Source organism: Lacerta agilis, chromosome 2 (assembly GCF_009819535.1).
Source record: "Lacerta agilis isolate rLacAgi1 chromosome 2, rLacAgi1.pri, whole genome shotgun sequence".
Taxonomy (NCBI): Eukaryota; Metazoa; Chordata; class Lepidosauria; order Squamata; family Lacertidae; genus Lacerta; species Lacerta agilis.
The window spans coordinates 91,897,944-91,925,369 of NC_046313.1; the positions used below are offsets into that span (position 1 = coordinate 91,897,944).

General features: G+C 44.5%; 1 protein-coding gene across 3 annotated transcripts in view; it reads left to right on the forward strand.

Annotated features, from left to right (window-relative positions):
* SHQ1 (SHQ1, H/ACA ribonucleoprotein assembly factor) overlaps window positions 1–27,426 on the forward strand; it is a 68,441-nt gene that overhangs the window by 28,353 nt on the left and 12,662 nt on the right. For all 3 annotated transcript variants that reach the window (XM_033141213.1, XM_033141216.1, XM_033141215.1), the window contains exon 11: window positions 8,023–8,143. In XM_033141213.1, coding sequence (XP_032997104.1) covers window positions 8,023–8,143 — 121 coding nt within the window. The remainder of the gene's footprint in view (window positions 1–8,022; window positions 8,144–27,426) is intronic.

Consider the following 27,426-nt stretch of genomic DNA (forward strand, 5'->3'; position numbering starts at 1 on the left):
AGGCAAGAAACCGTTGTCTACGGTGCAGTGGGATTTGTCCCTGTCTTGAGCCTCATGAGATCCTTTGTCTACAGATAATCCTGAATATACAATGAATGGAAATGTCTTGGACCATTTGGCTTGTAGCAAATTCTGACAGTGGGTGATACTCCATTAAGTTTTACTCAGAGTAGACATATTGAAATTAATAAAGATGACTGTGTCAGCTCCATTAATTTCAGTAGGTCTCTTCTGAGTAATGCTTAGTTGAGTGCCACCCAATGTGTTGTTGAAAGCCACCTGTAACAGGGAGCAAAGCCTTCTGTTGAATGAACTAGGTAGAACCAAAATATCACTGTACCCCTTTGAGTCTCCCAGTCTCTCTACTCTTCATAATGTTCAACTGTGGGTTGTGGGTTGTTTTTTTTTAAAGCATTGTAAAAAGTCAAAAAGGAACTGATTTAATTCTTCCCATACTGGCAAATGCTTTCCTTTGATTGTGTGAAGTTACCCAGGAAACCATTGTTAAGATGAAATGTGATTGGCTCAGTTGAATGATTGTTGGAGTTGTGGTTGGAATTTAAATAACTTGGGCTTGAGTGTATAGTTGACAAAAATGAGTTCTTAACCACGTCCACTCGTATTATTTCATTGGAGAAAGGAAGAGTGCGTAGCATGATCAATAATGATTTTCCAGATGCTTTGATAGAACTTAATGACACGTTATTTGACTAAATAAGTTGGAAGAATAGTCCTAATAATGGTGTGTAAAGGTAATTACTACGAATGTAGTATTATGAGTGGAAGTGAGTAATAATTGGCATTAAAATGTCAATACTCGTGCACTGAAAGCCTGTTGTATCTATAAGTAATGGGTGTAATCTTGCCCACATTTATCTACAATTAGAGGAATAAACCACTGACAATTGCAATGTGCCCTAGAATGGACAAAAAATACTTAAATGAAACCTGTTTTTTAAAAGAAGTTGAGATCCTAAAAAAGATTACAAGAAAATAAACTTTTAGTTTTAACACAGACAGAAAACAATTCACCACAGTCCCAAATACTGATTTTAAAAGCTTGCAATAAGGAGGTCTTCAAAGCTTGTTTAAAAGACAGCATTGTAGGGGCCACACATACCTTCCTAGCGAGGGTGTTCCAGAAACATGGGGCCACCATTCTGCAGCTATGTGGGCTAGAACTTCTTTTTTGAATGGGAACCTAGCATTCTTAAGAGTACAAGAAGGCCTCTCTTGCTACTGAAGGTTAGGACTGTAGTGGTGGTCTGGGGTGAGAAGTGCAAGCAAGATGGGATAAATATTTAAATATTTTGCATTAGTCGTGTTATAGAAACTGCACTTCAGTATTGTTCGATGAAAAGGCTCAAGTGGTATCTGTTGTCTGCCTGTGCTTGGCCTTAGGGTGGGCGTTTGAATTGACTAAGCTACGAGAAGCATTCTCGCACAGTATTGAGAGTGGATGACCCCGTAATCTTCAGGCCAAGTAGCAAACTAGCAAAAACAGTGGCTATATGGGAGGCAGTATGCCTTTCACAGCAGCTCTTGTGCCAGACCTCTAAATTACTATTTAAACTTAGAATTTTCAAAGTTTCACTGTTGCTAGGGTAACACTACAAAAGAATCCAGGTCCCTGAACATGTGCTTGCCTTTTTTTTGTGTGTGTGTGCAGACTTTTGTCTTGGGAACAAAATATGTTAGTGCATTACGGCTCGGTGTCCTTTGATCAGCAGGACATTGACATGTTAACACTTTTCCTTCCTCTCATGTCTTGTTAGATCTAATTTTAAAAGGCAGCATGTACAAGCTCGGTTGAATTTGATAAGCATTTGATTAGCGAGTTAGTAGGACATGAAATATTAAAATGGCTTTTGACATAATTAGTAAACTAGGAGAGAGAGATGGTGTAAAAATAGATTAATTAAGTAGCTCTGGTGCATTTTATGAATTTTGCAGATGTTCTTCTGCAACCTGTATGCTTTCAGCTACGGTAGGAAGAACGTATCTAGTTTGTTTCCATGTGTAAGGATTGTGTTTGATCTAGACAGCTAGCAGTGGCAGCTAGACTGGTGACTGGGAGCAGCCGCTGAGACCACATAACACCGGTCTTGAAGGACCTACATTGGCTCCCAGTACGTTTCCGAGCACAATTCAAAGTGTCAGTGTTGCCCTTTAAAGCCCTAAACGGCTTCAGCCCAGTATACCTGAAGGAGCGTCTCCACCCCCAACGTTCAGCCCGGACACTGAGGTTCAGCTCCGAGAGCCTTCTAGTGGTTTCCTCACTGCAAGAAGTGAGGTTACAGGGAACCAGGCAAAGGGCCTTTTTGGTAGTGGCGCCTGCCCTGTGGAATGCCCTCCCATCAGATGTCAAAGAAATAAGCAACTACCTGACTTTTAGAAGACATCTGAAGACGTCCCTGTTTAGGGAAGTTTTTAATGATTGATGTTTTAATGTATTTTAAATATTTTGTTGGATGCTGCCCAGAGTGGCTGGGGAAACCCACCCAGATGGGCAGGGTATAAATAAATTACTACTACTACTTTTGATTAAAAGTAGGTGAGGTATGTGCTCTGGCTCACTTTCCCATTCTGCCTAGGTTCTTTGTATCTCTATGCACTAGACCCAAATCCATCTTCTTCGAAGCAAATCCCATTTATTTTAAAGGAGCTTGCTGCCTTGAAATACTGATTGGCTTAGGATGCCAGGCCTGGTTCATGAGCTTTGGTAACAGGAAATGAAATCTTAGTTGTATTTGGTTCTATTGTTCAGGCGACAAAATATTAAAATGTGTTTTGAGTTCCAACAGTTTACTAAAAGGGACACACCAGCAGCATTTGATCTTGGCTGAACGTTTGGTTCAAACTCCTGATCCAGAGACGGAACATATCCAGCCTGAAAATGTACCTCGCTTGTTGCATGACTTTGTGTAGCTACCAGCCTGGTGATTCACCTCAAGCGTTTGGTATCCCGATATCTTTTTAGAATACATCCTGTCTTGGCATAGCCAACAAGGTCCCAGCAGCACAGCCGGTGGGCAGGAATTGTAGGAGTTGTAGGCTAACAACATTTGGAACGTTCATGTTGGTTGCCAACCTTCTTAATCGCAAAGTCACCCTCTTTGAAGCCTTCTTTAGCTAGAGCAACATCTGCACACAAGAGGAGCAGATCACCAGGCTTGGATGAACCTCAGTGTTTGCAAAAGTACAAAAAATATTTGGAGAGAAAAACATCCAGGGCAAAGGCACACCAAAAGGAAGCCTGAGCATTCTCAGTAGGAGAGGGGCCTGTGGGGGACGGACTCTCTCTGTACCACAGTGCTGATTTGGAACTGGGGTGGTGGGTGGGGAGATAGGTCTGAATTTTTGTTAGAGATGTGTGGTAGGTTCTGGCTGCATTTTAAAAACAGCATGTTTAACTTGCAGTGTGGCCCAGTGTCTGTGGCCCAAACCTAGCTAAAGTTTGCTGTAATGGTGCACTGCATTACTTTCAACTGGGTTTAATCCCGATGTTCTGTATCTTTACTGGGCTAGAAGCTATTTGGACTAGCCTCAGCATCACTGCAAAGGCACATGAGGCAATAACTGCTGAAGCCGAACAGTTCTGGGTCTGGTCAGTGCCTGGATGGGAGGCAGTCTGGGAACCTGTTCTACAGCCTTCAGAAAAGCAGGACGTTTCTACAAGTAAACAAATAAATCTCCCTGTTGAAAAGGATCTTGCATGAAAGACTAGGCGTTGTGTTCAACTAACTTCTGCTTGTAGGAGGCCCTTTGAAATTGATGGCCCATAATGCTAATTAGGGCCAGTAATTTGAGCTGAGTAAATGAGGGTTGGATGCAGCCCTAGAGCACAAAGTCGTGATAGGCCATGTTTTTAGAATATCGGTATCTGAATAATCTTGTTCCTCCAGATTCTGCTAACGGCTGTTTTAGATGCCTCTTTGGCAATGTATCTGAAAAACCATAACTTCAAGCAGTGTGTCTAATTAGGAATAATGCCCATGATTCAAACAATTACTTTTTCTCATGTGAAGTTGTTGTTCAGTCGTTCAATCATGTCCAACTCTTCGTGACCCCATGGACCAGAGCACGCCAGGCACGCCTGTCTTTCACTGCCTCCTGCAGTTTGGTCAGACTCATGTTAGTAGCCTTGAGAACACTATCCAACCATCTCGTCTTCTGTCGTCCCCTACTCCTTGTGCCCTCAATCTTTCCCAGCATCAGGGTCTTTTCCAGGGAGTCTTCTCATGAGGTGGCCAAAGTATTGGAGCCTCAGCTTCAGGATCAGTCCTTCCAGTGAGCACTCAGGGCTGATTTCCTTCAGAATGGATAGGTTCTCATGTGAAGTATTAGGCCAAATTTTGATTTCCACAACTTTCCACCAGTAAGCTTTAGGGTGGAGAAGAGGGCAGGCATAATAGCTGTAACCCAGCAGAGAGCAAAGTTTTCTCGTTAGTAGGCCAGTAATTGACTTGCAGCTTTGTGCATGTGTTCTCTCACTAGCTTGCAGGGAGCCCTGGACTTTGTTTTATAGCACATTCCTTCTCTGCAAATCTTATACCTATTGCGTTCCGTCTAAATCTCTCCCAGCTGGAGATATTCCAAGTCATGGAATCTTGGACAGCAGAGGGAGTTTTGAGTCGAATACAACCAAGGAGCATTTGATTTGTCACATCACCCATTACTTATCCCTTTCAGGCTCTGATGTGGAGTTACAAGGGAGAACAAGGCTCAAATTCTTTGAAAGCTGCCACCCCACCCCACTTTCATTCAGGTGCTTATGCTGACAAATCGTAGGTTTGTATTCTCCCCACCGGCCCATGAGCATTTCATGATATATTTGAACTTTTAGCATTGCTTTCTGCAGAAGAAAAATTCTCTGGAGAACAGGAAGTGATGGTGGAGAAGTGGGTTGAAGCTGTTCAGTGCAGAGGTCTCGTGCTTCAGAAATCAATTTAACGTAGCTGTATAACTGGGCTCTCATTCACTTTAAAAGCTTGCTTCCTTTTTCTGCCCACAGCAGTCTTGAGATGGTGCGTTACCTGTAATAGCAGCAGTCCACCGAATTGCAGGAACTAGTCTTGTTACCTTATGAAAAACTGAGCATTTCATTAATATCTAGGCACCTACGCTGACATGCAAAAAACACCTCGAAACCTTTACTCTCAATGTGTAATGGGAAAACCAAGTTTCTATTCTCCTGCCCCTTTAAGGCAGGACTGGGGAGCTTTTTTCAGACTGACAGACATTGTCATCTGGGCAACTTTCTGGGGCATCTGCCAATAGTACCAATAGTGGAAGTGGCCAGAGGCAATTTTTTCCTTTGTACAGTGGTCTAGTATTGGCACACACTTGCATACGGATACAGCCAAAAATTCAAGGGCTTATTCCAGCCAGGCAAAAATACTCAAGGAGGGCAAGATGTAAGCCTCCTGTGGGAGAACAAATGGGGATGAGGAGGGGGTATGACCAGTGAAAAGTCCTAAGTGCCAGACAGAGACGTGGGGGGGGGCTGAATTTGCCCCCCTGCCTGGGGACTAGAGGCCTCTCACCCTGCAAGGAATTCCTTCTCTGATTAACAGTCTCTCTCTTCGCTAAGAAGAGACGAGACGCATCAGATTTACATGTCCCATCTAATTACACTTTTGGTGAAGCCAGCTCTTTGCAGTCAGCTTACCTGCAGCCTCTCACACAATCTTTCCACCCTTTTCATTGGATCCTGTGAACTGCCCCCGAGATCTTATGATGAAGGGCACTACATAAATCTCATAAATAGTAATAGTAATGATATTAATAATAATAATAATTAATAATGCTGACCCCTCTTGCCTACACTCCCACTCCTACAGAACCCAAATTTAAAAGGTGAGATTGTGACATGCTTGTGTAACTACTGGGATTGATTCTTGTAATGTTCTCTTCGGGGGAATTCAGAAGCTCCAGAAGGCATGTAGTGCTACTGCTGCCTGCCTCCTTTTTGGAACTGGGAACGTGTCCAGTCGTTTTGCAGCAATTCCACTGGTTATGCCAGTAGACAAAATTCAGCCTGCTAGTTTCTGCTTTTGCAAAGCCCCTTTTTTGAACAGCACCCACGTTTTAAAAGCTGCCTCTTCCTGTCTGAGGCCCCATCACAGCACAGTTGGTCAGGGAGGTAATCCTGAACTAAAACCTCAGTTACATCCAGGGTCTGCTGCAAGTTGCAGGTAATTCTTGAAGCAATTGGGAACAGCTACACAACAGAAAGACGCTGCCTTGACAGGAGAACCTTTTACCATGTGACTTTGAGGAAGGGTATCTTCAACCAAACCACATAGTACATTTAATTGTTTTACACCCCACAAGGACAATTATTACTGAATGAAGATTTACCTTTGAGTACCATTTTGAGGCTTTGCCTCTTATTTGTTTCCTTCAGTTCCTAAACGAGGCACCTGCGATGAACCTCCCTGCCAACTACCCCTCTGTTACTAAGTGTATTATTTCTGAGGTGTTCCGGGCCACTTTTGCTATTCACCCCACCTAGATCCTTGAGGTCCGTCTGTGCGGACAATCCCCTTTTATTATAACTAGGGATAACTTAGTAACGGGGTTCTCTTGTCCAGCTGTCGTGGCCTGTTATATATATATTGCTCTGGGCTCCTGGGTTGAGAATACCTCTCAGCTCTATCAGTTCTGGGGCTATCTCTCTCATTAGATTCCCCCACTGCGTCAGTTAGCTAAACCCTTTTAGTAACTGTGTAGCCTTACTGAGGTTTCTGCCCTTTTGACCCTCCTGAGTGAAACTCCAAGACACAAACTATCACCCTGCAGGTCAGTTTTGTCTTTTCCCTGAGTTCACCTCCTCATGAGCATCCATATATCGCTGGACCAAATACCGTATTTTACGCTCCATAAGACGCACTTTTCCCCTCCTAAAATGGAAGGGAAAATCGCTGTGCGTCTTATGGAGCGACGGCTTCGCTCCCACTGCCTCCCCCCATCCCCCGTCGCGTTCGGCGGAAGGTGGGGGGAGGCAGCAGCGATGTTGCTGGATCATGCCAGCACCTCCGTTCACCGAAAGAAGCTTCTTTCGGCGAGCGGAGCTGCTAGCACGATCCAGCAACATCTCCGCTGCTTCCCCCGACCTCCCGCCGAACGCGACGGGGGATGGGGGGAGGCGGCGGGGAGCGAAGGGGATGTTGGTGGATCGTGCCAGCAGCTCCGTTCACGGAGCTGCTAGCACGATCCACCAACACCTCCGCCGCCTCCCCCCACGTCCCGCCGAACGCGACGGGGGATGGGGGGAGGCGGCGGGGAGCGTCTTGTGGTCCGGAGCGCCTTATGGACCGAAAAATACGGTAAATGCCTCTTTTCTCTTGGCTCAACAAAAAACAAGCTTTTATTTATTCCAGAACATCGTGCTTCATGTATTTCGATAGTTCATCAGCTTAATTACATCTAAAATACCAACTCTTTCAGTATAACTGACTAATCTTCATCCTATCCTAGCCTAACCACCACTATCCTGGCCCCCACACCCCTCTTCTTCCAGTCACTACACACTCCCTCCCTCTTCTTCAACTGCCAAAACGGCCGTTCCTTCCTTTTAAACCGGGGATCGCCCCGCCCCCAAAGGATGAACTGTCTGTCAAAAATGAAGGTGGCTTAACTCTTGGCGCTGGGCTGTCATACCTCCTCCATCTTAGGGCCAATCCGTCACACCACCTTCAAACCAGAGTTTGTTTTAAACTGCTATTTCTGGTTTGTATATAATGCCAAGTGTTTTTGCTCTTCTTCCTTAATGCTAAAGTTTTGCTCTTCTTCCTTAATTCTGACATGTAAACAGGGGGTTTACTATGCTGGCAATCTTCTCAGGTTTTTATGAACCACTGATATATCTTAAAGGGATAATTTGCTGCAATTAATAGCATGTTACTGTTAAGGTGTTCGGTCAACTTCATTCCAAATTTTCAAGTAGGAGAGTTTTATAAGGACTGGCTGGTGGGGATGAAAAATGAAAATGTGTTCATATGGTTTCCTCTCTTACAGGCAAGAGTGCAGTTCTGAAGTGTCTGTTAGATATTCACAAGATTTTTCGAGAAAATGATCCTGCATATATTCTTAATGACCTTTATATCACAGATTACTGCGTTTGGATTCAAAAAGCCAAGTAAGTTTTATGTCTTGTCATTCTATTGATGAAAGCATTTTGGCATGATTGATCCAATATTCAAATTCCTTATTGCAAATGGCACTGTTTTCTTGGAAGGCAAAAGCAGAAACTTCTAATTGAATTCTACATTGATGATAAGATTTGCTTTCTTCAGACAAGTTGTACACACACACACACACACACACAGGCTGCAAGTATTAAAAAAATTCCTGTGTTGTGACAATTTTGAGAACCAGGAAAATGGCTTAACTACGTTAAAGTAAAATTGCTAAGCAGCATTTTGCAGAGTACAATACAAACTCATTCAGCTGAGGAGATATATTGTAGGCTTTTCATATTGTGTACCAAAGAACTCCCCAAAAAGATTACGCCGTGTCTTTATTTTGCATAAAGGCACCTAATCTGTAGGCATTTATTCTGAATCAAAAATCTTGATTGCTTGCAAATCTGGAAGCAAAAGAGTATTGTGGCAGAAAGGAAAGGAATGGCTAAATATGGATAAGCATATTTGTGCTGAGGGTAAGTAAAAGTGTTTGAAAAAGTGATGGAAGGGATATGCTTGAACTGTGGGTTGTTTTGCAAGTCTTGTCTCCATGGTTTCAAATATAATTGCCACCACTGGACTTTGAATCTTTTTCTCACTGAGAATCATGAATTGTTGTTGTTGTTGTTGTTGTTGTTGTTGTTGTTGTTGTTGTTGTTGTTAAAATGTGTATACCACCCTTCATCCGAAGATCACAGGGCTGTTCACAACATAAAAATACAAAATAAGAACGCAGAATATACAATCTTCTACATCCAATCTCTCTTACTGAGTAGTGTTCTCGCTTTTTTAGTTTACTGTCTAAATAGTTGCTATCAACAGACTGATAATAAGTTGGTTGTCCTCCCTCCTGATTTCATCTAAATCACGCTAAGGCAAACATCAGATTATATAAAGTTTAATTCATGTTATAAAATGCAGAACCATATCTTAGAAAGCTTGTGCCTTAGAGTTCCCAACTGGGATAGAGATATCAACATTTCCAAAAGTAAGGGGTCCATGGCTTGGCTTTCGAAAACCAGGGGGTCCGCAGTACTTAGCTAATTGGGAACCACTGTCTTGGAGCATGCCCACCAGAGGTGTAATAAACCAGCTTTAACTAAATTGCATTCCAAATGTAAGCATTTAGAGGAAATAGTCTCTGAAGAGTTGAATACTATTGATGGATTAGTTGCAGCTGAGTGTCCCATGTTTTGGTGTAAAGAGAACTTACACTTCAAGTTTTCTAATTTGAGATGTTTACTAATAATAAAAATGGTCATCTAGTCTACTCACTGACTTCTATACCTGCTAAGCAGCAGAAATGGTGGTATTAGATGGTGCTTTTTGCCCCCACTACAAGACTTGTCAGAAGTCCCTGTGCATTTGGAATGACTTTGTGTGGCAAAATTGGAGGTGTGGAGATAAGAGTAATTGCCTGTGTAGAGAAACTTTACTTTAATGTTATGATAGTGGTAAAACTGCTTAGAGGTTTTATTTACAATTAAGCAATATATAAATTTGGTTAAATAATTCATATAAAAATACTGTTTGGAATACATATTTAACTGAAGAAGAAAACCCTTGTCTTTTGCTCCTGGCTAGAGCCAAATAATATATACATAGTACATAGCATACAAATTCTGCTGGCAGCCTGCCATTTGGCAGTCAAACTGTCACAGCAATGTGTAGGCAAGGTTTCAACTTTTATGTATGGGGTAGTAGCATATAAGCAGTCAGTTTTGTTGTTTAGTCGTGTCTGACTTTTCGTGACCCCATGGACCAGAGCACGCCAGGCACTCCTGTCTTCTACTGCCTCCCGCAGTTTGGGCAAACTCATGTTATTTATACCAACTGATGTTTTAACTAAGGTTTGTTATGAGAAGTCTGAAGTTATTTTTTATGGATTAGTAGTGAATTTTAGTGCTAAAGATTTAATTAATACAAGCCTTACTTTGTTGAGTTTATATCTTATATATTTTATACACAATGTCTGTTCTGAAATCGTCTGGTCTGTTATGCCTAATAAAGGTTATTGAATTGAATTGAAAGTTAGTAGCTTCAAGAACACTGTCCAACCATCTTGTCCTCTGTTGTTCCCTTCTCCTTGTGCCCTCAATATTTCCCAACATTAGGGTCTTTTCCAGGAAATCTTATCTTCTCATGAGGTAGCCAAAGTATTGGAGCCTCAGCTTCAGGATCTGTCCTTCCAGTGAGCACTCAGGGCTGATTTCCTTAAAAATGGATAGGTTTGATCTTCTTTCAGTCCATAGGACTCTCAAGAGTCTCCTCCAGCACCATAATTCAAATTCTTCGGTGATCAGCCTTCTTTATGGTCTAACTCTCACTTTCATAGCGGATATTCAATTCAAATCTATTGGCCCATAATTATAGGTTTTGAATCTAGCAGAAACATGTTGATTGGTTGGAGGTCCTGGCTGAAGGGTATATAAAGCCAAGCTCAGTGCTGTTTAGGAGCCTGTTGGGCAGTCTGAAGAAACATTAAGGAAGCCTGGAGTGAGAACCTGAAGCAGGAGCATACCTGAAGTGTATGGGATCAGCCTAGAGGCTGAAATCATGGAAAACAGAAGCGAGGAAGCTCTGCAAGAGAGGAGTTGGAAGGTTCCTAGCAACAGCTTTGGGGTATAACTGAGGACAGTGTGGCTGTCACTGTCAGTTGACCCAGGAAGCAGTGAGTTCCTGACTGTGTAAGGCTGTGAACCCTGTCCAGAAGGCAGATGTCAAGTAGAGCCCATTGAACAAGCTTGTGAGTTTACTGAGGTGGACTTACGAAGGGCAGCTGGTTATGGTTATCTGTGTGGCTGCAGAAACTAAAACAAGCATCCAGACATCTTAAATCAACACCATTAAGCTACAATAACATCAACTACTGAACCAAGTCTAATAACCTAGCTGCAAGGAAACATATATTATAAGTAAGATTTATTAATTATCTTACCTTCAGCTTTTAACTACAAATCTCTGTTACAGGTGGGTAGCCGTGTTGGTCTGCCATAGTCAAAACAAAATCGAAAATTCTTTCTAGTAGCACCTTAGAGACCAACTGAGTTTGTTCCTGGTATGAGCTTTCGTGTGCATGCACACTTCTTCAGATATCTGAAGAAGTGTGCATGCACACGAAAGCTCATACCAGGAACAAACTCAGTTGGTCTCTAAGGTGCTACTAGAAAGAATTTTCGATTTTGTTACAAATCTCTGGTCTGTTTGCTCCAGCTACGATATGTTTGAAGGATAAAAGGTGAATGAAAGTGTTGAAATACATGGTATTAGTGGAACTAAAAAGGGATTAAGAGGGCAGGTAATTTGTCATGGTGACACAACTGGTGGAATGAGAAAATGCCAGGACTACAGTTTCTGGCTAAGTGGAGAGGGTGGTGGAATAGTAAACAGTAGTGGATTTTTTTTTAATAATAAAAAACCAGTTGAATCCAGTAAATTCTTGCCCCCTCTGTGCTAAGTTTTATCCTGTGGCAGTACTAATCCATATCCTTTCCAGTTACGTTGGGTATTGCTTGCTGTGGTAAAACATGAGCAAAGATTACCATATTTACGTGAATCTAATGCGCACCTCAATTTTCGAAACAAAAAAAAGTACTTCCTGGCAAATGTAAATGCACCATCAAATCTAATTTTCATGACGTAATTTGCCCATTACATTTTTTGCATTACATTTTGAGCCAATATGGTAATATCCCCCCTGGAAAACATCCTTAAGTCTGAGACACGGCATGTGGCTAATCTCTTCTCTTCTCTTCTCTTCTCGGCTCCTCCCTTCAACTTATTTCAAGAAAGCATTTGGCAGTATCAGACTCAGCATATGCTGCACCATAAAGCAAATACTGCATGCCCAGTAATTTTCTAATAGTTATTGCTTTAATTATTCCCTTATATGCATTCCACATAAACCATTCTATTTGTATGCAGTGCAGCAATTAGGGGTGGCTGAGCCATATTGCACAAATCTGCAAAACACGAAAGGAGGAAGCTGTTAATAGGCTCTCCCAGGTTGCAGCGGATACATAGAGAGCAGCAGAGGCAGCTCATACAGGCATCTCGGCAGGTGTCGTCAACGTTTTATGTTGGAAAGCCAGATGCGGCCAGATGGAAAATTGCATCTTTAACCCCTGAGGTCATGCAGCGTGTCACCACTTTGCTTGATCCTCCTGCTAAGCGAGCTTATAACATCCCCTGCTGTCAACCTTGTTACTGCTTTAGTTTTCACAATAGAATTAAAATTAATTTGTCAGGGGTTTCCCCCCCCCCTTTTTCTTTTTGGTCAAGTATTTAGGAAGTGGCACTAAATGCTGCTTAGGGAATGCTGGACATCTGTCATAGATAAAGAAAATCCAGCCCTTCCGTTAAGGGCTTGGTTTTTATTCCCCCCTCTCCCTTCTCATTACTTACATAAATTTGTTGGGCCTCTGGAATCCCTCTCGAGTTATGAAAATCTTTGAAAGGCGGCAGGTATGCTATATAATAGATGAGCTGCAAAAAAACTGAGGTGAGGGTGCAGAGGCTGGCTTTTCATTTGCTTTGGATCACGAAGACCACCAAAGTTGGTGCAGTGAAAGCATACCGGTTTCTTTCCCTCAGTGATTTAAGATGACCTGGCCCCTCGCTGAAGGAAAATCGTATTCCTTAGTCTAGCTCTCATGCTCCAGGACAGAAACATACCTCTCTTTTTCTGATCAGTGAGAAGAGTGCATTGGCTTAAACCTTCAAAGTGGCCTCCTCTCTCTTTATGGTAATAACGAAATTCTAATACAGCGGGGAATTAGTCTTTCCTTTCATGACGGCTGGTTACATTGATCCAGTGCATGTGTAATTTATTGTTCATAAACCATAGACCAGCCTGGGACCGTGTCCTTCCTCTCTTCCCTTCCCTTCCTTGCCTTCACTGTTATTTAGCAGTATATGTCTCTGGTGTTCATCTAGGGTGAAATGGGACATCAAACCCTGTTTGAGAGGAAACATAACTAGTGTTTTCCATGGTTAGCTTTGGGGTCCATGTAATACTAAAATTCAGGCAGGGAAGGGAATGGGCCGTTGGGTTTTCTCTTGGCAAAGGCAGAAGAAACATGTCTTCCCAAGGCTGGCTCCATGTTTTTCCTTGGATAGATCTGGACCCTTTCACTTTCAGTCTAGGTTTGTCTGCGTAAAACTACATAGCTTTCAATATAGGTTGCTTCACTCAAAATAACGGCCATGTAGTGACTCTCTTATTTGAAGTCATGAATATAGACTTAGAATCTTTCTTCACATGTGTGCACGCACACACAGTATATTTTGTGAATGTGTGCACCAAAGGCGATTTAGTGATTTGCATGAAATCCTTTTGAGTATGCCCTTGGTGATGCCTCTGACTGTGTCACTTTTGCAGCAGCCCCAGAGTGCTGGTTTGCCTCTGAGTGACAGATATGCTTCGGATATAGTGCAATCCAAGAAGGCCTCAGCTTTATCCCATGATGGCTTTGCAGCGGCAGCTCAGCCCTCCATGACCCAAAGGCTCAATTATTGTAATTCCCTCTTAGCGCAGCTTACAAGCAGAACATTGCTGTAGCTGGCAGCACTTTCAGAACGTCGCATCGCATCTGCTTATGCCTTGGAGAAGACATGCTGTGTTAAGCTTGTCCTTTATTTATTGCGTGGGTGGCCTTTGGTCATGGATAGGGTAGTTTTCAAAGCCCCTGCCTGATAGAAGGCATTGTTGCCTTTTTCATCTGCCTAGCAATTGTCCTTAAGAGTGTGTTGTTATGCTTGTGTTCTACCTGACTTGCTAATGTACAAAGGGGGCTAGGTAAGTGCATTTCTAGGTTTTTGTGGTCTGGTTTCTCTAAAGCTATCTATGAGAGCCAAGTGGCCAGAGCATTGGTCTTGGGTCAGGAAGACCCAGGTTCAAAACCCTTCTCAGCCATGAAGTTAACTGAGTGACTTTTGGCCAGTCTGTTGACATGATCTGATCAGACCTGTTAACAGTGGAGTCCAGGCAGATTTGGAAAGAATCCCATCTGAAAGAGAAGAAAAGCTGGCCACATCCACATGTGGCCAGGGTTTGTAGTTTATCCTGATTTATTGTGCATGAGTTTGCTCCTGCTTTACTCCTCCCTGAGGCATACAGAAGAAACAAACAATGAAGTTGTGGTTAAGCTCAGCCTCCCACTAGTTCTGAGCCCAGGGTTCTAAACAAGCCAGCCACAAACCATGGTTTTAAGGTTGAATAGTGATCATGATAGGGAGAAGCAAACCACAGTCATGGATTCTGATGAAATGGCAAATCAAGGGTGAATAATGTTATTTGGTTGTTAGTTTTCTACTCCTTGGTGGACCAAATGCAGGCCTGCGAAGAGGGAGGGGCAGCAGGGTATACTCAGAGGGCTAAGCCAGCTAGGGGACCCTGCCAGGGGCATGCCAGACTTACGCTGTCATGCCAAGAACAAGACTCCTGCCCTGAGCCTCAGACAAGCTCTGCGTGGGCCTGTCCCAAATATGAGAGTTTAGTGGGACTGCTTGCCTATCTGTCACTTGATGTCATAAAGTATGAGATCAGGTGTCGGCTGGGCGGGAATGGCTTCCTTGAAACAGCCTTGCAGGCCGTATTGGGAGGTGTGGCTGGCCAGGTTTGGTTCGTGAACCAGAGGTCCACTTATACATACATACAAAATTTTATTTGTCTGCCTCCTTTCCATAATTCAAACCATGCTCAAGACAGCTCACAACATGAAAAAATACACAATACGGTGTAACAAAAGTAGTTGCAAACAATAAACAAAACATAAAAATGCACAACCAAACGGAACAATTTCCACATAATCACAACAAGATCTCAAATACAATGAACCAACAGCAACAACCACCCCCTCGCACCCAAACAGCACCCTAGCCCAAGAGTCTGTTCAGCAGCCTCAGCTTTTGTAGCTGGAGTCAGTCAGGGCCCCACCCTCCCAGGCCAGGTGGAAAAGGCTTGCAAGGCAGGGAGCAGGTCCCACAGGACTCACAGCCAAATTTCACTCTGGCTTTTCTGGAGTGTTTATTCTGCTTGTGGCAGGGGAGGAGTGAATGATGGACATCTGTGAGCTATTCTAGTTCTAGATTAGAGCTCACACATTGATTTCTTAAGAGGGACGGGGGTGGCACTGTGGATTAAACTACAGAGCCTAGGGCTTGCTGATCATAAAGGTCGGAGGTTCAAATCCCCGTAACGTGTGGTGTAGTGGTTAAGAGCGGTAGACTCGTAATCTGGGGAACCGGGTTCGTGTCTACACTCCTCCACATGCAGCTGCTGGGTGACCTTGGGCTAGTCACACTTCTCTGAAGTCTCTCAGCCCCACTCACCTCACAGAGTGTGGGGGAGGAAGGGAAAGGAGAATGTTAGCCGCTTTGAGACTCCTTTGGGTAGTGAAAAGCGGGATATCAAATCCAAACTCTTCTTCTTCTTCCCATTGCTCCGACCCTGCTCCTGCCCACTGATTTCTTGTATTAAATTCCTGATGGAACTTCAGGTGCCCTGCCCAGGGCTCACAGCTCTTTTCCCATCCAGGTACTCAGCCTCAGTAAGGATGCTGTATCATCCACCTCTAGACCAACCCTTGGAACCACTTAAGCACTATTGCATAGGGTTGCAGCCAGTGTTGGTCCTACTCAGAGCAGACCCATTGAAATGAATGGGCATGACTAACTTAGTTCCATTAATTGTTACGGGGCTACTGTAGGTACTGTATAACTTAGCTGAATATAATACCCCCCCTTTTAAATGTTTTATCCCGACCTATCCATATTCCTACGCTGAAGTACAATGCACCATATCTACACCCTGTCACCATAATATATTTGTAAAAGCAGCAACTGCACCAAGAGCATTTTGTGAGTAACGGAGGCTGTGTACAACAGCGCACAGGCTTTGAACAACAGTAGAGTTTGCCCTGCAGGCTGGGAGGAGCGACAGACGAGTCTAGGATGCCAGAAAGTGCCCTTTATTATGTGCTTTAGCAACCCTGTATGACATGGCTTTTAAAGGGGGTAGATGGGAGGATTCGAGCTCCCTTCCCAGCTGTTTGCTCACATTTTCCTTTTGATTCTCCATCTCTCTCCTCTTCCTTCCCCGCTGTTCATTCCATCATCTCCCCCCCTCCCCACAGTTCCTGTTCCTTGCGGCTGTGTCTGAGCGATGCACCTTGCCACAGGTAGAGGGAGGGGATGGAAGCAAAGCTCTTCACTCCCTTTGGGTTCTCGCTTTGATTTCTCTTAAGTTGCGGGGCAGGCGGCAGTTTGCTATCAGCTTGCAGAAAGGGGGGTCAGCGATTCGTGTCATCTCTCTTCAGTCAGCACTTCTCTGCTGTTTCCTTCTGTTTTGACTACAGGGACGACATGTAGCCTGTGTAGCTGCTGCCTTTTTAAGCAGGTGCGGCTTGCAGCTGTGATCAAAGAGGGGAAGCTTCTCTCCATGCAAATAGCATCTTTCTGTTCTGTTCGCAGCCTTGTCAGTAGCTGACACCCTTTGGCAGTGATTCTACTATCAGCTGCTTAACTGGGGTGAGCAGAAACGGAAAGGAAGGGCAAATGTTCCTTTCTAACGGTCCTTTTGATGTTATATTGAAATGATAATCTTCTAGTGGGGAATGGGGATTTGCTCCTCCACTGTCAGCTGTTTCTACAGGGATTCCCCATGCTGCCACGAGTCGCTGTAAGCTAATGCCCAGGACTTGAGACAGCCTGCGGATGCCCAGAAGAACGACCGTGCGTTAATATATTACGATAGACAGGTTTGTGTCATTGGATGAGAGGAAGAACCTCCTGCCATTTGTCAGGCATCTAGTGGGGATTTTTGTAAACCCAAAAAGATCAAGATTATGCAAGTTTCGTGGAACAGAAAAATAATAATACATTTTTTGTTGTTGTGGCTACTCCCCCACCCCACCCCACCCCACCCCACCAGCCCTTCCCCAGTTACCTACCACGAAAGTCATGTCATCAGTCATGGGAGCACAGCTACAATTTAAATCATGGTCAGTCCTAGAAAGGAAATAAGTTTTCTTATATTTCAACAGCTGACATGCAAGCCCCAATCTTGTGTGTCATTTTGACATGAAAGTTCAGTGCCCCTGCTGGCCAATATTTTTTTTTCTTGAAAGGAATTTCCAAAAGTCTCAATGGGATGATGGTGGCAATTTGAACTTCCCCTCTGGCTGAACGGAATCGGAACCTACTGCTCATTTCTCCCAACATCTCCTCTTAAACGGGAGCATAAGTCAGCTGATGAGTTGGCTCTTCAACTGCTTAGTCTGTCATGACACATACCTGTGAATATACACCTGAGAATCTAGAGCTTTTTCTCATACATGTGCTAATAGGAAATATGTGGAATATGCTTGGGAAGTTCATGTATTTTATAAGTTCATGTATCTGCACACATGCGCATAGATCCTACATGCACACTTAAGGGTCATGCTGCATGTTATGCTCAATCCAATTTAAAGTAGAGAGTGGGATTTAAAGCGCAGCACTTTAAAACTGGAAGAGGCTGAAAGTGGAGGAAAAGAACAGTTTTAGGAGTGTTTCTCTTTAAATCTCTCCCCACCTTTCTGCTTCCTAGAGAATTGGTGGGACCTGGATTAGGCCTTGCTGCTGTCACAACTTAATTGCACCCTTGGTTAGATGGAACACTATTTCAAAACAAAATTTATTCCTGAAACCAGTGCTCATAACTGTAGTTTAATTACAGTTTGTACTTTTTTGTGTGCATGTGCACTGAATGAGTCATCTGTTTCGTTATTAATATTTTTCTGCTGCACTGCTGAAGTGTGAGACGTGCTTTTTCTGGCTCAGGTGGAGGGTCCATCTAGTCCAGCACTCTCCTTCCAGCAATGGCCAGCCAACTGCCAGGAAACTGCATCACTGCCGCTGCATCCTTTGATTGGCTGCCAGGCTTTGGACTTTGTTGACATTGGGTGGGTGGGTGGGGGGGGGCAATACCAAGCCATTTCCAAAGCCCAAGTGAAAGCCTGCGTCTCTCTCAAACCTGGAGTGGTATGGTTTCCTTTAAAAAATAATATCATTTAATATTCTAAGTCCCTCTCCCACTCAGCTCCTCTTCATAGCACACATCTGTGTGGACTATAAATTCTCAGCGGGTGTGTTTCCTTTAAGAGATTTCCTGTCCAGATTATGAAAATAAATGCCACACCTTAGCATTTTATGCTGCTTTAGCATCTTCTGTAGATGCTTTACTTGAAGCGAGCCTCTGAAGTTCTGCACATTCAGAGTTACTGGAGGAGGAGGAGGAAGAAGAAGAGTTTGGATTTGATATCCCGCTTTATCACTACCCGAAGGAGTCTCAAAGCGGCCAACATTCTCCTTTCCCTTCCTCCCCCACAACAAACACTCTGTGAGGTGAGTGGGGCTGAGAGACTTCAAAGAAGTGTGACTAGCCCAAGGTCACCCAGCAGCTGCATGTGGAGGAGCGGAGACACGAACCCGGTTCCCCAGATTACGAGTCTACCACTCTTAACCACTACACCACACTGTTCAATCCTTCACCAGACTTTTGGCACCACTACCTCCCCATTCATTCATTTAAAAAAAAATATTAATTTTTTCAAAACATCAACAAAATACATACAACAAACAAATACACAACAACACAACTATTACAAACAAACTACAATAAGAAACAAAAAACTATTCATTTCAACTGCTTCTTTCCTTAACATTGTGGATTGACTTCCTCACATCTGCCCTTCCTGCGTTTATTGTCTCTCATCTTTAGTAATTTATTTACATTGTATAAACCTTATTTTACAAAAAATCCTATCCATTTTTTAAACTATTGTCTTAATTCATTATCTCCGAATTCCTTAACACTCAACATAATTCTAAATCTGCAATCTAACTTATCTTCCAAGTTACCTCTAAATTTCAATCTTACTATAATTTTTTTAAATACAATTTAAATTTCTTCCATTCTTCTCCTACCGCTTCGTCCCTCTGGTCACGAAGCTTCCCGGTCATTTCAGCAAGTTCCATATAGTCCATCATTTTCATCTGCCATTCTTCAATCGTTGGTAATTCCTCTGTCTTCCAGTTTTTAGCTATCTCATTCATTCATTCATTCATTCATTCATCCATCCATCCATCCATCCATGCATTCATCCATTCATTCATTTTCTCTTTTTTACATTCAGGTCCTCCCCGTACACCAGCTAGCCAGTCTCCCTCTGGGACCTCCAGCCTCTGCTTGCCTCCAGCCTTTTCACTCCTCCCTCCCTCCCTCCCTCCCTTCATCCATCCATGAATTCTCTCTCGCCCTCTACGCAAAGGCTGCTTCAGCCAGTCAGCCTGCTGCACTCCAGCCTTCCTCCTGCCTGGTGCTGTACTCACTTTGCTGCAAGGAGAAAAGCCAAGCGGTGCTGTACCAAAGCCCTACCATATCTGCAGCTGCAGAGAGGGCCAGCACTACTGAATGGAGGGAAATGGCAGAGAGGCAGATATTCCTCTGTCCATGGGCTCACACCCCAGGGGGGTGGGTCATGAAGGGCTGCTCAGTTTACTGTTGTTGTAGCTCTCACAGCCAGACTCCCTCCCTTTAAACCTCCAAAACATGGGGGTGAGGGACTGTATTTGGCTTTGGAATTGGCATTTTAAACATTTTTTAAGAAATGTTTTAAGCAAAATATATCAAGTGTTTCGTTTGAAGTAAGATCTGCCTCAGAAAGAGTGTGATGTCCTGTTGTTTTCTGCTACCCTTTGTGGGGGGTGAGAGGGGTTTCCCTGTCACAGTATGCCGAAGAAAACTGGATTTTTCTTCTTTCATGGGCTGCTGTCACTTCAGCTCGCAGAGAAGGAGAAAATTGGCTTCCAGTGTGAACCCAGACATTTCATATTCAGACCATAACAATAGGTCTCATTCCTTTTTACACACCCAAGTTCACTTCTAGCATTCATTTGCACCTCGTCCTTTTCTGCTACCAGTATCTCTTCACCTTACCAACTCAAGGAAAGGGGGGAAACCCCTAATAGAGAAAAACTATAATTGGGATAAATGTCGTTTATTCATAGTCTGTACAGGAATCTGTATGCTCAGCTACCTCTTTGGGCTCTCTGCTTTGTTACTGCTTCTTTTTTCCTTGCAAGACCTCTTGTGTACAGTGTGGAATGGTCCGTGTCATTGTTTTGACAGCTGATAACCACCAGAGGAGGTTTCACATCTACTGTATTGCTTGTTATCCTGCCCTGTTGAGGAACTGTTATTTGCCCCGAGATGCACTCGTAATTTAATTCCGGTTTCCTGTATGCAAGTAATGCTATTTGCAATGCACTGCCGTAGCCTGCACCCCCCCCCCTTCTGCTTCTGATAAGGCTGTTGTTGTTTTTTTAACCGGAAGAGCCAGGTCCATTAATTGGGCCATTTCAATATCCGTACCTTCTGTTTCCTGCTACTCTTTCCACTTGCTGATTAGCTTCCGTCAAAAGGAATGTTAAGCGGGCTTCTCTCTCTCTCTCTCTCTCTCTCTCTCTCTCTCTCTCTCTCACACACACACACACACACACACACACACAGTACTGGCTTTGACAAACACTAGAAAGTGAATGTGCCTATTTGACGGATGCATCATTTGCATCAGATGTCAAATACTTGGGAGCTCTGCACCGCTTGAACTGCAGCCTTTCCAGCGCTCTCCAGCTGAACAGCCTCATGATGAGCCTCTCGGTGTAAGGAGAGCTCTCCAGGGAATGGCCTTGGTGCGTGAGGCGCACAGTGGCGTGTGGGGAAGCCACTCGCCGCTTGTTCTCTCCAGGGGTGCCTTGACAGGTGTTTTCAAGAAGTGTTGCAGCCAAGCTGCTTTGCCACATTGGAGATGGGAAGTGGGTCCCGACAGCCCGGCTGATTCAAATCGCCTGTAGCATTTGGTGCAAGGCCTTCTGGACCCCCTGCTTTCTGTTGTGCCTCAATTAAAATGGCAATGTTCTAATGACTAAATAGAAATTTCAAGCAAGCTGTTGTTGTTGTTGTTGTTGTTGAAAGGTAGTGCCATTTAAATGCAGTTATCAAGCTTCAGCACAGAAGTGACACTGCCAGCTTCTCCCTGTTTTCCAAAATGATGTGGAATTCTCAGGAACAAGAGAGAACCCATCTGCATATCCAGAAAAAGTATTTCTTTGCTTCTCTCTTTGTTTTCTCCTACCATTCGGCTTCGGGGCACAGAGTGCCTCAGAAGGACAGCACAGTTGTGAAGATGCTATCCTGCCCCCTTTCCCAGCTTCAGTCTCAGGAGGAAGAAGAAGAAGAAGAGTTTGGATTTGATATCCCGCTTTTCACTACCCGAAGGAGTCTCAAAGCGGCTAACATTCTCCTTTCCCTTCCTCCCCCACAACAAACACTCTGTGAGGTGAGTGGGGCTGAGAGACTTCAAAGAAGTGTGACTGGCCCAAGGTCACCCAGCAGCTGCATGTGGAGGAGCGGAGACACGAACCCGGTTCCCCAGATTACGAGTCTACCACTCTTAACCACTACACCACACTGGAAGACTTGCACTTTCCATGCTTCATGCAGGGTGGCAGAGCCCTCATCGTGACTCGCGTGGCAAGTGGAACTGTGGACCCTTGCTCTCAGAATCCAGCTTTTTTCTTTGGGCTGGAGTTCGGTTTGGCTTTTTGCATAGGCCTGAACGGGAGGGCCTTATTATGCTCACGACTGTTTGTGGCAAGGGTTGTGCCCCTGGTTTGACACTCCTGTTACAAATTCGGTTTGCAATATAGATGGACAAATGGGAGCTGCAGTGTGTATTCCCAGCACCTAAGAAGGGAGGTGGTTGTGTCAGGGCCACAGAAAGCCTGAAACAGGAGTTCTCTAGTGTTGACTGTCTGGGGTGAGGGATGTTTCAGTAATGGGAAGGGATCAATGACACTTCTTTTTCTCACAGTGACAGGGCGCCTTCTGCTTTAAAGGTGAAGTGAGGGAGAGACAGTTCTGGATAATGTCATTTTCTGAAACATCCCTGTATAATGCAAGACAGTTATCTTCTCTACCCCCCGCCCCTCAAATACACCAGGATGTGAGCTGTCAGGGTCATGAACACATATTTTCTCTCCCATCCTCCCACGATCCTTTAAAAAAATACCAATGTTTGCAACTGCCATCCTAACATTCACTGTCTTAACCGCTCTCAAATGTAGAATTAATAAGTATACCTCAAACAGTCTACCTAACTTCTTGTTTCTTTAGGGATCCACCAATCCCCTCTGCTTCTCTCTCTCTCTCTCTCTCTCTCTCTCTCTCTCTCAGCTCAGCTGCTGTCAGCAGTACCCCAAGGGAACTCATATTGGAGTTTTCTGGATCTTTAAACTTTAAAAAACAACAAAACATAAATGTAGGCATATCTACAGAGTATCCAAGCATGTAGGAAACAGTACTGTGTTTTTGGACGGCCCCAGTCAGGGCCGTCTCGTCCATTTGGGCTGGTGGCGCGGCGCACCAGGGCACCGGGCCCCCAGGGGCGCCCCCGTGAGCCCGCTGGCATACCGGGTGCCCCCAACCCGACCCCACGGGCGGGTGCTCGCGTGCCGGTGGCACAGCCCCGTCTTTGAGCGCAGCGAGCGGGGGAGAGTAGCGTGGCCCCGCCAGCGGCCTCCCCCCTGCCCCCACAGGCGGCCGGGTGCTTGTGCCGCCAGCGCTCTCCCCTGGACGCATGGGGGCACCGGAAGGATCGAGCCCACCGGCATACCGGCCGCCCCCTCCCCTCCCCAACCCGCCCCCACCCCCAAGGGTGAGCTGTCGGCTGGGCGCTCGTGCGCCGGCGGCGCAATCGCTGACGCCCATGCCGGTCCCTGGTGGGCTGCGAGCCGGCCGCCCTCGCCTCCCATCCTGGGAGCACTGGAAGGGCGCGCAGAGCCCCGCACCGCTCCAGCGCCACGCCCCTCATCCCCTGCTCGCCCACCCCCCCTCCCGAGGGGTGGCAAGCACGAGAGGGAGGCAGCGGAGAGGCGGTACGTCGGGGGTGCCGGAGGGATCACTGCGCCACGGCAGCCGATCTCCTTAAGACGGCCTGGCCCCAGTGCTATTTTTCTGGGGGGACGCAGGGGTACAAATACCCCTAAACATTTTTTGAATCTTTGTACTTTTCTCCATTTACTGTATTTATTGCCCCCGATTTGAACAATAAAATGGTGATTTTCTTGAGTCAAAATGAAAGTACCCTTAAACTTGGAAAGAAAAGAAAAAAGCACTGGGTGGCCCCATTTCACTTCCAGGCTGAATAGACACTTCTGCACCCAAGTTTGCTGCTAGAGGAAATGATGTGCTGTTCGGAAGTAGCTTTGCCACGCTTGGGGGAAGCTCCCTGTGGTAAATGGCATCTGTATACCATTGATGACAGCAGTGCAGCGCAGTCTGGTTTTTTGCTGATTGATCACTGCTGTTGGCATCCCCTTTAGACCAAGCCGGCATGTACTGAGAGGGCATTGCATCACTGCGCCGAGCATAATGAACAGATGCAGCAGCTCTCCTTTCCAAGATTCCGCAGCTATGATATTTACACAGCCACTTAGCAAAAGCTGCAATTATAAAACCAGTGGTATTCAGATGGTGTATAATTTGTGTACACAATACCATGAAAGACTAATCCACCCTTTAGGCGAAGTTCCTGTTGAGTCTAGCTAATTACCATGGGACACATCATGTTGCATGTGTTCGCAAGGAAGCCAGAGCCGGGTCTCAGTGCTTATGCAGTGTGTAGTAGCCCTTGGTATTAACTATGATTCTGACTTGTGAAATTGTAGAACAGAGGGCCACAAGCACCTGCATTTGGGACAGAAGAATGCGTCGATTGTGTTTGTGTCTTAAGTCTTCTACGGTGCTTGATTGTACTTTCAGTTCCTAATAAATATAGCAGAGCACACTCACACATACATGTGCATGCACGCAGAGAAATGCACATACGTGTATGATTAAATTTATATCTATTATTTTTGAAGCTTGTTAATGGCAACCTGAGATGTTAATTAGAAATAACCTTGAAGCTGTGATGAAGCACATTGAAATACAGTCTAGCGGGTTTTTCGTCTAGCGAAGCGGCAATGACAGCCGCGCTCCGCTAAACGAAAAAAAAAAGACGAAAATTTTTCGTCTTGCGAAGCAGCCCCATAGACTTTTTCGTCTTGCGGGGCAGCTTCCGCTAGACGAATGCCGTTCGTCTAGCGAGTTTTTCGTCTAGCGAGGCATTCGTCTAGCGGGGCACCACTGTACAGCATATCTGCTAATTGTTGTTGTTGTTGTTTGGTCGTTTAGTCATGTCCGACTCTTCGTGACCCCATGGATCAGAGCATGCCAGGCACTCCTGTCTTCCACTGCCTCCTGCAGTTTGGTCAGACTCATGTTGGTAGCTTCGAGAACACTGTCCAACCATCTCGTCCTCTGTCATCCCCTTCTCCTTGTGCCCCCAATATTTCCAACATCAGGGTCTTTTCCAGGGAGTCTTCTCTTCTCATGAGGTGGCCATAGTATTGGAGCCTCAGCTTCAGGATCTGTCCTTCCAGTGAGCACTCAGGGCTGATCTTCTTGCAGTCCATGGGACTCTCAAGAGTCTCCTCCAGCACCATAATTCGAAAGCATCAATTCTTTCAGACTTCTTTATGGTCCAGCTCTCACTTCCATACATCATTACTTCCATACATATCTGCTAATACATATATGTTAAAAATGCAGTTGCTGAAGATCTGTCTCTCCAGGCACACCTTTCAGGGCTTTTACCCCTTGAAAAGAAATGCTTCAGTAACATAGGAAGTTTTGAAGCCTGAGATATTCTCTCTCTCCCTCTCTCTCTCTCTCTCTCTGTGTGTGTGTGTGTGTGTTTGTTTGCACACAGTTAAATGTTCAATTGTAAAATATTTTTGTCTCTCAAGTGCTGCTCATAAAATGGTCCTGTTGGTTCATTTATGGAGTTCTTCCCTTTAAAAAGTGGCTGAATTTTCTGTTTCATTATCTGTTATGTTGTTGACCCTGGCTGCTCCTGAATGAGAGGGGCTGCTTCAACACAATATTTTATTGAAGCATAATTGAGCTTTTCATGTATTTTAGTTCTGCACCTTCTGTAGTTAAATTGATGTCGGTCCTTGTCATCTGTCTGCAGTTACTGCCCCTAAATTATATAGAAATTTTTATTTCCAAGGTGTGTGTTCTTAACTCCCTCACCACTTAAGTGTTTTAGAACTTCAGTGCAGAAATGAACACCTTGGCTCTGTCTGGATGTAAAAATGAGTTTTAATATTATTATATTTTATCATTGGTAGCTCTTTACTTGTTCCAACAAGAGAGATTTCCCCTTCCTTGAGATCTGAAAACACTCTCTTTGGCTAGAGTAAGATAGTCTTCCATAAACACGGTTTTAACAATGAATCCGTAAGTGACTGCAGAGGCCAATTCTGGACCCACACATCCTTCCACACAAGTGTGCATTCCTCTTAGCACGTTTCTCCATATGACAGCAACAATGGCAGATAACAATGGCTCTCAAAGAGAACCATTCACAGTGGGATCAGGTGTTAAACAGGGTTGTGTTATTGCCCCAACTCTATTCATTATTTTCATTGCCATGATCCTACACTTTGTCGAAGGGAAACTCCCCACTGGGGTAGAAATCATATATCGAACAGATGGAAAGCTCTTCAATCTGAGCAGGCTGGAAGCAAAGAGTAAGGTTACTGTAACTTCCGTCATAGAGCTTCAGTATGCTGATGACAACATAGTGTGTGCACGCTCAGAGGATGACCTCCAAACCATCCTAAATATCTTCGCAGAAGCTTACGAAAACACAGGGGAAGCTTTTAACAATGTCAGCTCCCATTTTTGAAAGAGCAATGGGTGCCTCTGTAATAATGTGTTTGATGGGAGTTGTGGTTCAAAAAGTTCAGGAGAGCACCAGGTTGAGGAAGGCTGATTTAAGTTGTGAGAGGGCAGCAAGATGCTGATGCAACAGCATTAAAACCTGAGAAGGCAGAGGACTTGCAGCAAGCATGATCTTTGCACCCAGGTGATAAGCAGGCCAGATTCCAGGTAGATTTATTCTTCTGACATCCTTCGCTGTGTGTGCGAAATAATCTGTCTAGCCAGCTTTCTCTTTGTAGGTGAAACAATTATGATGAATTTTAAGCATCCAGCTCTGCAATTCTGATGGGTCACTTTCCAACCCTTTGTTCTGCTAAAAGCTGTTAAGTCTTTTGTGGCAGAGTAGTTAATGGAGAAGCACAGTGATCAGACACATGCCTACCTTCCCTCTCTTGCTAATGCAGGAACTCCTTGGCTGGTCACCTGCGGGGTACATAGAAATTAAATAACACTTCCTTGTAAAACCAGTGTGCTGTACAGATGACCACAGTGTGGTGTCATTTTGTATGTGAGTGCACGTTAGCCCCTGCTATACATTGAAAGGGAATAGTGTTTGTTGTCTGCTTAATCATACGATAGCCTGAGAGTTTTGAAGAGTTTGCATGCTTTTTGGACATTTTGGGAAGAATTAAGGCTTTTTTTATTCACAGAGATGATGCACATTCTGCTAAAGACAGCAAAATCTCTCCCCATTCTCTTCTCCACCTACACAGCCCCAGTACAGTGGATCTCCAAAGGGTATCTTCCATCTCCAGCATGGAGACTGGATACCCTTGGATTAAGTTATATCCTTAGAAGCCAATTTAGTTGGAAGGTACCGGTAAGTTAGAGTGTTTAGGATCTTGGCCTCAGCCATACCTGCAATTCAGCAGGGTACAGTAATAGGCATCTTTTGCTCTGTAGGTGAATCCTGCCAAGATGTTTACCGTATATACCTGAGTATAAGCCGACCCAAATATAAACCGAGGCACCTAATTTTCCTACAAAAACCTGGGAAAGCTTATTGACTCAAGTATAAGCCGATTCACCTTTGCCGCTGTGGAGGAGAAGGAGGAACGAGCTGCTCCTTCCTCTTCCTCCTTTGCCAAGTTTGCATTTATGCGAGCAGTTCAGGAATGGAACAAGCTGCCTGGGGAGAATAAAGAACCGTTGTTCTTGTACACTTCTTAAGGAATGGTTAACTGGGGAGAGCGGGTGGCAGCACAAGCGGAGAGAAGGGGCTTCTTTCTCACCGCCCCCACCGCCCGCCTCACTCGAGTATAAGCCGAGGGCAGCTTTTTTCAGCACAAAAAATGTGCTGAAAAACTAGGCTTATACTCAAGTATATACAGTAACTACAGTGGAAAATGAATTTAATAGTTG